Source organism: Lipophrys pholis, assembly GCF_963383615.2.
Source record: "Lipophrys pholis genome assembly, chromosome: 20".
NCBI lineage: Eukaryota > Metazoa > Chordata > Actinopteri > Blenniiformes > Blenniidae > Lipophrys > Lipophrys pholis.
The window spans coordinates 19,941,513-19,954,262 of record NC_137648.1 but is presented as its reverse complement, the minus strand read 5'-3'; the positions used below and the strand labels follow the sequence as shown (position 1 = coordinate 19,954,262).

Here is a 12,750-nt window from a genome sequence, read left to right as displayed (position 1 = left end):
AACACGAAGGAGGTTCCAAGGTTAAAAGAAAAAACATGAAAGATTTTAACTGGGATGATTTAGATCAGTTTTGCAGATTTGTGTTTCTATAAAAGGCTCTCTAAAGATGTTGAATCTCGAAACTGAGAAAGGTCTGAAAATCCACAAAGATTTTGATTTGTAAAAGATTAACATTGTGTGTTATTTGTGTGTTATATTCCATGTTGTTGCGATCGCTTAGCTTAGCTTAGCATGAGATGCAAACTGTGGCCGTGGATCTGGAGTCGTACGTTAGCAGCGATGTGCTCTATCGAGAAACAACCACGTCTGAAAATAACAGTTAACAGCAGCACAGATGGAGGAAATCCTCCCATTCATGACACCGGCAGCGTTTTAAATTTAACAGTTTCAAACAGACACGGCTGTTTTAATATCTTGGGATTAAGAAGTGGGGAAAGTCACAGGTTTCCTCCCGAGGAGGTTCAGGGAGAAAAAAATCTCAAGTCGCCAGCGTGACGTCGGGCAGGTGTTTCCATTCAGTGAGAGCAGGATCTGCATCGCAGGTGGACGAGAAACTGTGTTAAACTGAGGCATTTGTTCTTGTCAGGACAGTGAGCCCATTGAAACAGGTCTCCATGCTGCAGCACATATACACTGAATACACTGCCACTGCTTCTACTACCGGAAGATAAATCTCATTTAGTTTATATCGTTAAAACTTCATGGCATAGTAGACGATAGTGTTCTACAGATTATTTATTTATAGTTTATAGTTTACCCTTTCAACGTTCAAAAGACATTTGCAAAAATAAAAAGTAGCTTTAACTTACAAGGAACACAAATCTTCAAAAGAAAACTCAATTTAAGACCGAAGTGAGGGAACGTCAAAATTCAGTAAAAGGAGTCCAGTTATGGAATAATTGATACAAGGAATTAAAAGATTCTAAAACACACGGGACATAAAAAGAAAATTAAAACCAGTTTATTATTGAAATACAAAGAAATGATGTGGGGTTTTTTTTTAATGAAACGCTGATATAAGCGAGAGCATATTTTATAGTCATTTTGATTCTTTGTTATTTGCTGTTTGCTTTTTTATTTTCAATGGAAAATTATTATTTGAGGTAAAGCAGCAGAATTTATAAGTTTAACTTAAAACTACTCCCGTTTATTCAGGAATTTCAAAATTTGTTCTATTTACCTGTTGAGTTTCTTTTTATTTCTACAATGAGTGAAATAAACTCAATTTTAAACAAATCTGACGGAGAAAAGGCAAAATCCACTCAGATGTGTAAGGTTTAGAACAAAAGTTTGATGGACTTGTTTCCCATAAATTCTAGCTCCAGCTGTTCATCTTCCCGAGTTTCCTGAAAGGACGGAGGACTCAGGTTGTGTCAATGTGGCTGAACCGTTGTGAAGAGACAACGTTCCGGTTCACTCCGGTCTGTTTCCGTCTCCTTGTCAAACCATCCGAGTCTGTCTGGCCCAAGCAGGCAGACGAACCCGCAGCTTTTCTATGACCTTAATCTGCTGGTGTCCCCCAAGCCGGTCGCCTTTGTGCTCCTCTTTTCCCACATTTCAAATGTGATTAGTGTCACCTGTCAGCTGTCACAGAATTCTTTGAAGGGCTCATAGCAAAAGCTTCTTTTTCTTTCCTTTTTTTTTTTTAATTCTTGGATGTTTTTAGTTGTTCTGGGCTAATTGAACCGTCTCGTCCACAGCTGAGACGCAGGTCTGCTTCAGGTACTACCACGGAGTCACTGGAGTGCTGAGGGCCACCACGCCCAGCGTCACCATCAAGAAGGGCCCCGTCCCGGTGAGTCCCCCAACACCCCCCCCCACCCCCCCCCCCCCCCCCCCCCCACCCAACTCCCCCCCTCCATCTGGCTGTGTTCTGTCCTCATGTCAATCAAACCCATCAGGACGTAAGCTCCGCCCACATTAGCAGGTGTTAGCACAGAGCTACATTAGCTTTAATGTTTTCAGTGTAACTGTTCTCTGCCTGCGTACAGGTGTGATTTTATTACCAGTGCTGCTGTCAAATGATTAAAATCTTTAAACAGATTAATCAGAGGCTTGCTGTGGATTAAATTAGATTAATCACAATTAAATATCGTTAATTTTTAATCTATATGAATTTAATTTTGCATGAGCAAACTGACTAAAAATAAAACACCTTAAATACCTTTAATAGTTCCTGTTGACAAACATTTCTTTTTCAAAATAAATATTTAGCAACATTTAAGGGGTCATATTATGCAAAATTCACTTTCTAAAGGTTTTCCAACATAACTAATCGTCCCCATACCTGGACTGACGCCCCAGAAGTGAAGACAGTCTGTCCTCTCTCTCCCTGGCTTGTGTCAGTTTTTAAAAAGTGTGTTGCTCCAACCAGCCAATCAGAAATCAAACCCTATATAGTGTCATAGGGGGTTTAGCCAATCACAATCAAGGTAGGCCCTCTCTTTGACTCCTCCCACAATTAGACAGCTCTGCTCTGGCACATGGCACCACGAGAGGAAGTACTTCCTCCTCTTCCCAAGATGGGCATGTGTGGGCAGAGCCAGTCCAGCTCACACAGACACAGCAGATTCTGAATGCAGCTCCTATGATCCAATGTTGAAATGGAGGAAAAGCTATAAACTTCATTTATAAGTGTTGAAAAGCTGGATAATATGACCCCTTTAATGTTCCTGTTGCTCTTTTCTCAGCCAGCTATTAAGACAATCTAACTTGTTGACGTTGTCTGAGACAAGAACGGACCTTATTTACAATGTTACTTTTGCTTCACGTTAATGTGGGATTTTAATCTGGAAGAGCCTCGGTGAAAAGAAAACTCTTTTGTGTGCATGATACTTTGTGTTGGTTAACTGTTCCGTCCTGGTTTTTATTGTACTTGAATTTCCCATGGAGTGGGTCGACGTACCGTTTAGCGTCTTCCATATCGAGCTGGTTCTCTCACTTTGCGGGACGGTAAGTCTACTTGGACAAACTAACCAAAATACGTTGCCAGAGACGTTTCACGGACTGTGAGTCATTCTGTGCTACAGATGGGTTCATTGAATTCATATTTTTAATTGGACTAATCATGATGAGGGATTTATCCACATTAACGTGTCAATTTTGACAGCCCGAGTTATTACAGAAAAAAAAAACAGCACCCACTAGTGGCCCTACAGGAAAACTACACGGTTTTCAGTGTTTCTGCTGTTTATGTGTTTTCAAAATCTTGCCACTGTAAATACGAAACTTTTCAGAAATGAATACACAAAAACAATGCGTGAAAGTAAGTGTGTAAAAACTGGACTTTGTGCCTCAGAATGATCAGGCTCTTCAACACGTCAGTGTATCAGGCGTGTTTCCGTCCTTCCGAAGCGTCTGTCACTCGTCCTGTTATCAGGCGGGTGTCCAGCCGAGCGATTGGATTTCCATGGTCGCTTCCCATTCCGCTGCTCTGGGGCCCTGGAAATGCTGATGGACCCAGAACTTGATCTGCACTCGCTTCCTGAGGACAGAGGAATAAAAATAACCAGCTTAGGAAGGAAGACAGGGGGGTGGGGGTGGGGGGGTGGCGGAGAGCTCAGACCGACCCTGTTCAGGTGCGTCAGTCGGGGACCTGGAGGTCCAGAAGAAAGGGGCGAGGAAGAAGAGCGAGGATGGACGGAGGGGACGCTCTGCTGCTGTGACTGCCGTCAGACGCCCTTCAGACCGGCACCTCGCATGTGTGTGATGGACGCCATGTGTTTCCAGCTGGGACTGTTGTCTCCACGGCACCCCAAGAGGACGAGCGGGAGGAGGACGAGGCTCGGCTGGATCGCCTGGCTCAACGTAAATATCAAGTTTTCCAGACGTTCGGCAGCAGTTTGAGAAGGAGTTTTCAGGCGATAGAAGATAGATTCAGCCAATGGTGGCTTTTCAAATGTGATGCTACGCTAACTCAAGGTGTCTGCACTGGTTTCTCTCTTTTTTCCGGTTTGCTATTATATCTCTTGTGATACCAGAACATTACACTCTGCGGGGACGTACACAGCCAGCTACCCAGGTGCTGAAGTATTTACACTTCCAGAACAGTTGGGGCTGTGTGAAAAATGTTTAAACTCTCATAAATCCATATGTTGATGACATTAGAACATCGAGACGGCTGTGGCTCGGTTGGTTGAGCGAGTCCCTATCTGTCGAAGTGTCCTTGAGCCAGACGCTGAACCCCAAACTGCTCCCAGTGGAAGGACTGAGCGCCTTTGGCAGCCGCCTCCACTGGTGTGAATGTGTGTGTGAACGGGTGAATGCGATTAACAGTGTAAAGAAGGGGCTGCTCAAACTGAGTAAAACTGCTATATGCAGTAAGTGAAATCCATTTACCATTTATTAATGGGTATACTGTAACTCTATATTTTGAACATTTTACAAATAAAAGACAATAAAACAATAATGATAGTACTAATTATAATATGAGAAAATTCATATTATTATCATTGTTAATAATATAATAAAATAATACGATTTTTCTTCTTCTTCTCGGTTTAACAGCCGTTTGTATCTATAAAGTTGCATTACTATCATCTGCTGGTTTTTATCTATCTACATTGGTTCCAGCCGCTCATCTCTATTAATAATCAACGATAATAATGTGTTTGGATATTTTACCCTGAAAAATATATACTTTTCCTGTTTGGCCACTAGTGGGTGCTGTTGGTTACTTTTGTAATGAAACCGCTCACACATGCAGCAGAGAACAATACGCTATAAACATAAACAATGGGAGAACATTCTAGTGGAGAGACTGTCAAAACTACGGTGACTGTCAAAATAAAAGTGCCAAGTCCCAGGAGAATATGGACTGGGAGTCATGACACCACGGAGCCAAACATTGTTGTTATTGTTTAACTACTGAGCATGTGCAGAACTGTTTACTCTGGCCGTGGCGTGCGGCACCAGTAACAGCGTTTTTCTACTTAAGAATGTTGTGGTGTAACCGGGGTCTGAAAGAGACAGGCAGAACCATCTCCTGAGTTTTTCCAGTAAAGAGAATGAAGCTGCTGAGTGGTGGACGTTACACGACCACGATCCGCCACGCCGCCAGCGCCAGACCTCCTCTTGACTGTCAGCTGACGTAACCTCCTCCGTTCTGCCCCGTCGCGCTGCGCGACCGCTCTGAGTCAGACCGGTCAAACGCTCAGGGCCTCAAAAAGCATCGGCTTATCGTAACAGCTCTCCCAAAACCCTCACACAGACGGCGAGACGTGACCTGGCACCAGGCGCACTTTGTGAGGGCGCCGGCTGTTTCTGTGTAGAATCTCCCTCCTTTTACATCATTTAAGGTTCCTGCAACACTTAAAGGATGCTCATGAATTGTACATACCGCTCCTTGTGTGTTCTTAAAGCGGCCGAGCAGCTCCGTCTCTGCAGTAGATTATATAAAGTGTGCCGCAGACAGATGAAGTTGTCGCCGGGTTTATCTGGGAGATTAGAATCTCGGCGAGGAGACCCGCGCTGGCACTTCTCCCTCTGCCTGCGCTCGGCGCTGCAGATTAGCATCTCATTAAAATGAATTGGTCCAAACATCTGTCATTTCCCTGTCATCCCTTTATCTCCTGGCTTTCGTTGCCACTTTACTTTCCGCTGTTGTTTCCAGCCGCTTGCGTAAGCATCCGGGCAGAATTTTTGAGAAAACACTGCAGGCTCCGACTGTCTGATGGGGGGGAAAAAAACTTTCAACTATATCTTTAAGCATCTACCTGACAATGTCTATATTTATATAATGTCAAAATAGTGTCATAATAAGGCGACAATGTCTCAAGTGAAAACGATTTTGCGGTAATGTGGTAATGTTTACACGGAAACACTGAAAACAATGCAGTTAGCATGCCAGGCCACAAGTTGGCGCTGTTGGTTGTGTTTGTAATGTAACAACACACACGCGCAGCAGAGAACAGTACGCTATAGACATTAAAGATAGGAGTACGCGGGCCTTCGTATAAACAGACAAGTTGGATTGTTATTTTGACTGTCAAAATAAAAGTACCAAGTCCCAGGAGAATATGGGCAAATTCTTATTGTCCAGCTACTTACCATAATTTCCAGACTATTGAGCCACACCTGAATATATGTCGCACCCACGAAATTTAAAGAAAAAAAAAAGAAAAGGTCGGAGTTACGTGATGCACCTGAACGCATCACCCATGTATGAAGCTCCTTAACCCGTAAAAATCCCAAAATTAGCCACGTCGTTGTTTAAGCCGCAGGGTTCAAAACATGCGAAAAAAGTGGCGGCTTATAGTCCGGAAATTATGGTATACATGTGCAGAAGAAATATTAACTACGGCTACGACTAGCAGCGTTTCAGAAACGTTGTGTTTTCCAACATTTCCACGGAGACTCAGTCCAAACTGGATGCGTTTATGTTTTCCATAGAAGTTGTGCTTTAACTGGTTTCGAGCGTCGTCGTTGTGTAAACGGGCCCCGAAAACGCAAACATCGTCGTGGAAACGTGGCGTTGACGCTCCGACAGACAATTTTAACAATCTTTGAAGTTATTTCCTGGTGAAATAAAAAAAAAAATCCACATTCAAGAATGCAGAATTGGTGAAACTGAAGACTTTTGTTAATAATTCAGCAGTCGATCTCAGAGTAATGCTTCACGTCCCTTCTTTTTTTTTTTTTTTTTCTTTTTTTTTGTGTGTGTGTGTTTTTCCAGCTGAGTTTCATGTAAGATGAGCTGAGCAAAACATTTCCCCTGCATGGTGGAGCTGACACTACCACCACAGCACACACCACACCCCCTTCCCTTCCTCCTCAGCCTTCCTGGCTGCAGAATCAATGTCAGGATAATGAAGACGGAGTATTGATCGCAGCCTTCTGCCGGCCTCGGTCAAAGTGGCGCTTTTAAAAAAAAAAAAAAAACTGGCCATTCTTGAACACACATGATCGTCTGTCCATCGCTTACCTGCACGCTGACGCTCCAATCGGCATCTGGAAGGATCCTCACTCATCCTGTGTGTGTGTGTGTGTGTGTGTGTGTGTGTGTGTGTGTGTGTGTGTGTGTGTGTGTGCAGGTTCTGAAGCCGGTGGTGAGTCCTGAAGTCAACCACGCTCCGGGGAACAGGAGGCTCATCAACTTCTCCCTGTCAGGTAGGCCGCACCTCGTTGGTTTTGTCCTCCACTTAAAGGCCTCGGATCTATGCGTTCACACGGGCCGTCCCCATGTGACCCCCCCGGTCCGTCACGTCACCCAATCAGCAGCACCGATCGATGCTGGTTCACCTGCAGGGACGGGGAGAATCAGACCGAACCGCGTGAACCCTGACATCTCCTGCTCACATTAGATTGACCTTTTCATTTGGTAAATAACACGTGCTTTCACATGGGCCCACGAAATTGGATGGAAAGTTGCTGCTTGAGGGTCTTTCGGCCTCCTCGTTGGGTCAGAATGAACGTCTGATGGGCGGAAACAGTGGTCAAATGTTTCGTCACATGCGAACAATTACATTACAGTGCATCGTTGTAAGAAAAGGGAATAAAATATGTTTAAAAAAAAACTACAGTGACCAAAAACACATTGTACAGATAATACAGTTATTTAATATTGTAAATTATATAGATTATATGAGGGTCTCACGGCACATTTTTCAATTATTACATTTCTTTTATCCTATATATTCCTCCTACTCAAACCATGATATAATAAGATCACAGCATCATATACATGTATTATATTTACATTAGTACTAAAAATAACAGTATTCGTAATGATACTAATGACAGCAGTAACAATAATAATAATTATAATAATAATACCAGCAGTAATAACAGTGATACTCACATAACATAAAAATAGGTATGATTATGGCTTATAGAGCAGCGCAGCACTCATATTGGAGAGAAATGAATAAGAATAAGTACAAGAATAGTAATAGTTGTTATTGTTATAGGAAGATTTCATCTATTGTTAAGGAATGTACAACGAATCTACTAGGTCTAGAACAAATGTGTGTGTGTATATATATATATGTATATATATATGTGTGTATAGTATAAAAACTAAAACTAAAAACCAGTTTTTCAGGCCTGAGAATTTCTCAGAAACATCTGAAAGCTTTGGGAATGTTTGAAATGGCCGTGACGCCCCTCCATTCTCCCCTCCTGTCCTCCTGCCAGACCTCCAGGCCGTTGGACTGAAGAAGGGCATGTTCTTCAACCCGGACCCGTACCTCAAGCTCTCCATCCAGCCCGGGAAGCACAGCATCTTCCCCTCGCTGCCCCACCACGGCCAGGAGAAACGCTCCGGGGTGGTGTGCAACACCGTCAACCCACAGTGGAGCTCCGAGGTGGGAACGCACACACACACACGCACACACACACACACACACACACACACACACACACACACACACACACACACACACACACACACACACACACACACACACACACACACACACTGCCTCTGTCACTTATCGGTTCGTCTTCAGGCCGGATTCAGACTTTAATGGTATTGGAATGACATTTCCTCTGGAGTAAACAGAATCTTCTGCCACCGGGAATCGGTTCAGGTCGCACAGGTGGCGATGGTTTGTCTGCTCGGCGGTTGTTCATTATTTCAAAAACACACAATGAGAAATGTCCGGTACTTTCATTTCAAAAAACTTCACTGTGATGTTCTCATTGCGATCTGAAGGCTCACGGTCCTTCTGTCCGTCGTGTTCAATAGAAGCTGCAGCAAATGCATTATTATTATTATTATTATTATTATTATTATTATTATTATTATTATTATTATTATTATTATTATTATTATTATTAATAATAATAATAAATTAGGTGTTTTCTAAAGAAACTAGTTCAACTTCGCCTGTAATATTTGTAGTAGAATTATGAAGTAACTTCATTCTAATAAGTTTATTATTCCCTTATATGAATGTACTTTTTTTGTTTTTCTTTGTAAAGCACTGTGAATTGCTTTGTGTTTGAATGCTGCTCTATAAATATATTTGCCTTGCCTTGCCTGTACATTTAGTTATTTTGAAATGCAAAATTTCACAACTTGAGTCTTTTTAAAGATTGTTTAAAAAGAAATAAAAAAAAAAAAAAAAAAAAAAAATATATATATATATATATATATATATATATATATATATGAACTTCATTTAAACTTCAGCTTCAACTTTATTATTTGTCCTTTGAAGGGCGAATTGTTGTGCAGCAGTTACAAGAATGTAGAAAACACAAGAAAAACAAGAAAATGTCCAACAAAACACAAGATAGACATATAGTCTATGGTCATATAGTCATTTCTTTTTATTTTTCTTATTCTAATATCAAATATCAAAATGACCGCACTCAACCAATGGAACAGTAAATAAGTAAGAGCAGAGAACATTTGTCTGTTTTCATCTTTAGTCCTTGTTTCCTCTCCACCACTGACTCATGCGCTGTCACCAAACATACAATATTTATCATTATGGACACATTGGTGATCTGATGCCGTGTTGGTTGGGCGACGCCTCCATAAACAGTGTCTCTGAGCAGAGGAGCACTGCGCCATTTCTCTTCCTGTAAGCTGATGCGGATCAATTTTATGTCCAGTTAGTGGTTTTCCTCTCCGGCGTCTCCTTCAGCTCGGGAGTTGCATTAGAAACCCTTTTGGCTTGAGAGAAACTTCACATTTACAGACGCTCCTTTGGCCCAAAGCACCGAGAAGTCTCACCGGCGAAAGTTTTTCTGTCGTCTCATGGTTTTTACAGCCTGACTGAAGCACTTTTTTTTTTTTTTTAAAGAGGACCTCATACCTTTATAATATGATATTTGTAGCAGTCAGAGGGTCTTAAAATCCATGATTTAATTTTTTACACTGTTCAGAAAAACTGCTGACTGTTCCGACAGTTTGTATGACACACACGCCCACGGATCAGTGTGTGTTTTGGTCTTTAGCCATCGTCGAAAACACACATGGTCGTTTCTAACAGGAACGTCCCACAACTAAAAAGCAAAAGTCCGCGTGTGTTCGCTCACGGTTGCCAAAAAGCAAGGTCGAGTGAAAAAGGGAGGACGAACAGAGAAAATGTAACCGGAGATTATTTGTAAAATCAAACTATCTTCATCATGGAGTGCTTGGAGACGAATGGAGTTTGACTGTTAAGGTTATTCCTGCTTCTTTGTGCAGCAGATTGGAATAAAAACCGACCAGTTAAAGGGCGTTTGGGGAATTCTCTTGAAAATGTGCAAGAGCACAGCGGGTGTTGAAGGCAGCAGAGGTAATTTGAAGCCGAACTAAACAGTGGAGGGGGTGAAAGACGGCAGGAGGCAGTGAACCTGAGCACAGGAGAGTAACGAAGGTCGGTTTACGGGGTGAAACCATGTTTGTGTTTGGTGGAACAGATTGCAGAGCGATAAAGAAAAGAAAGAAAAGCTGACCCGGATGGCGCCAGACGAGCAAGTTCCGTACAAGAAGTTTAGATTTCACTTTACTGTGTAATGTACCGATACACCAGATATTTACATCTGTGACGTGGGTGGGGGGGTGGGGGTGGGGGGGGGGGGGGGGGGGGGGGCAATGTGAGCTCAGATATAACGTGAGGTTCAGGGTAGAGAAGACCTGTTGAATGTTACTGAAACGAGAATGAATCGACATCTTAGCACAAAGCATTGTACAGTATCGTCAGCATAAAGACGAAGGTGATTTATATATGAGTGTTGAACTCTTGGAATACTCTGGTCTTGGTCTTGACTCAGTCTCCGCCCCTTAAATCTTGGTCTTGGAATATTATGGTCTTGGTCTTGACTTGGTCTCTAGCTCTTAAAGTCTTGCTCTGGTCTTGGTCTTGTCTTGGTGTTGCTATGCTCGGATCTTAGTTTTGACTTAGTCTCTAGCCCTTTAAGTCTTGGTCTTATTTTGGTCTTGGGATACTCTGGTTTTGGTCTTGGCCCCTTAAAGTCTTGGTCTTGTTTTGGTCTTGGTCTTGACTTGGTCTCAGCCCTTTAAAGTCTTAAAGATCTTGGGATTCTCTTGTGTGGGTCTTGGCTCGGTCTTGGTCTTGGTCTTGGTCTTGGTCTTGGTCTTGGTCTTGGTCTTGACTCGGTCTTGGATTAGCTGGTCTTGACTACGACACTACTAAGAACAATGCGGGACCTACACGAGAACCCTGAGGCACACCCTTTGTGAGAAGCTGAGACCAGAGCCGTTAGATTTCCCTTCATTAAAGTGAAGTAGACCCACGACCAGAGTAGGAGCATCAACCTTGCGTTTTATTTGGCAAAGAGGAGTTTGTGTAGAGAGAGGCTAATAGTTGCTATTTAGCATTAAAGGAGACATGCAGACTTAGACCCTGATATGTTAGTTTCAACAAATAGAAGTTTAGATTTAAACGTTGTTGCTTTGGACTGAAGTTACTCCCGTTAGAAAAAAAGAATTCTTCTCAGAGTGCTGTGTCACACTTTGATTCAGACTGGATCGTATTAGAGAAACCAACGTTTTGGAAGGTGAAACCTCTGGTAACACGACTCCTTGGACAAGCTGATTTAATGCAGTTTTCCCAGATCGCAGCAGAGCGAAGCTCCTCTTTCCTGCGGAGTGAGTGACTCTAATGGAGCGCCTCTCGGTATAGCGTCTATACTGCAGTCCAGGGCAGAGAGACGGGCCAGAATAATTACATAAGGGGATAAAAATACTCTGAGAACGAGGACAAGAGCAGATCTGTGGGACGTCCCTTTGAGAAGCAGGGGTGTAGGGAGCCCGGTTCGAATCCTGTTTACAACAACAACGACATGTTTGTGTGACTATTTTAATATTTATTATTCTTCAATATTCTTATCTTCGTATAAGATGAATAAAGTGTTATATTATTTTAGAAACTGCCCAAATCTACAGTGCAGGTTGATTGATTTATCATGTTTTATGATAATACGTCAATTAATTGACTTATATTATCAGTTCTTCTTCTTCTTCTTCTTCCTCTTTTGGGTTAAATGGAAGTTTGCATCTGTGAATGTTGCGCTACCCACCGCTCCCACCGCTCTATTAGAAAGAAAAAGAAAGAAAGAAAGTTAAAAATATAGTTTTTAACCATATTATGACTTTAAGGTGATATTCATAAATATCTAATTCATTTTACATTTAACCCTTTAGAGACCATATTTGATTATCATAGCTATTATTTTGGGATGGAAATTACACCAAAAACCTATTTTTCAAATATTATACCATTCAAATATTGGATTTTTTTTTTCATATATATGACTACTAAAGTTCTCTAACTAATTCAGAAGGTTGAAAATCTAAAGCCACAAAACGAAGCCAGGACATTGAAAATAAAAAAAAACCCTCTTCCTGTTCCATCGTCTTCATTGTGTTTGTCTCCTCTTCTGCTCCCTCCTGACTCGTCTTGTAAATTATTCACTCCTTTCATCCTTTATCACTCCACCACAGCAGTTTCCCCTCTTCCTCCCTCCTCCTCCTCAGTTTTCCCTCTTCCTCTTCCTCCTCCTCTGCTCCTGTTTCCTCCGCATTCCTCTCCTGAGCTGTGCCTCCTTCCTCTTCTCTTCCCTCTGAGGATTGAGGACGAGGACTCAGTCAGTGGTCAAAACTGCTCCGGCTCAAGGTCAGCGGAGGACATTTCAGCGGGGCTGGAAAACAAACTTCAGTTTTTTCCTGCTATTTAACTTTTTACTTCAGTATTTTTGATCCTAACTCGGCCAGAACAATGAAAACGGCAGCATCTTCCCCTATAAACACAAACACCAACCAGTTTTTTTCTTTGTTTTCAAATCCTACAATCA

General features: G+C 42.2%; 1 protein-coding gene across 1 annotated transcript in view; it reads left to right on the top strand.

Moving 5' to 3' along the window:
* Positions 1-12,750, top strand: part of LOC308125708 (E3 ubiquitin-protein ligase HECW1-like) — a gene marked incomplete at its 3' end in the record, with an annotated part of 38,649 nt that overhangs the window by 3,265 nt on the left and 22,634 nt on the right. The window contains exons 4-6 of the mRNA XM_080489651.1: positions 1,701-1,795; positions 7,032-7,107; positions 8,134-8,303. Coding sequence (XP_080345777.1) covers positions 1,701-1,795; positions 7,032-7,107; positions 8,134-8,303 — 341 coding nt within the window. The remainder of the gene's footprint in view (positions 1-1,700; positions 1,796-7,031; positions 7,108-8,133; positions 8,304-12,750) is intronic.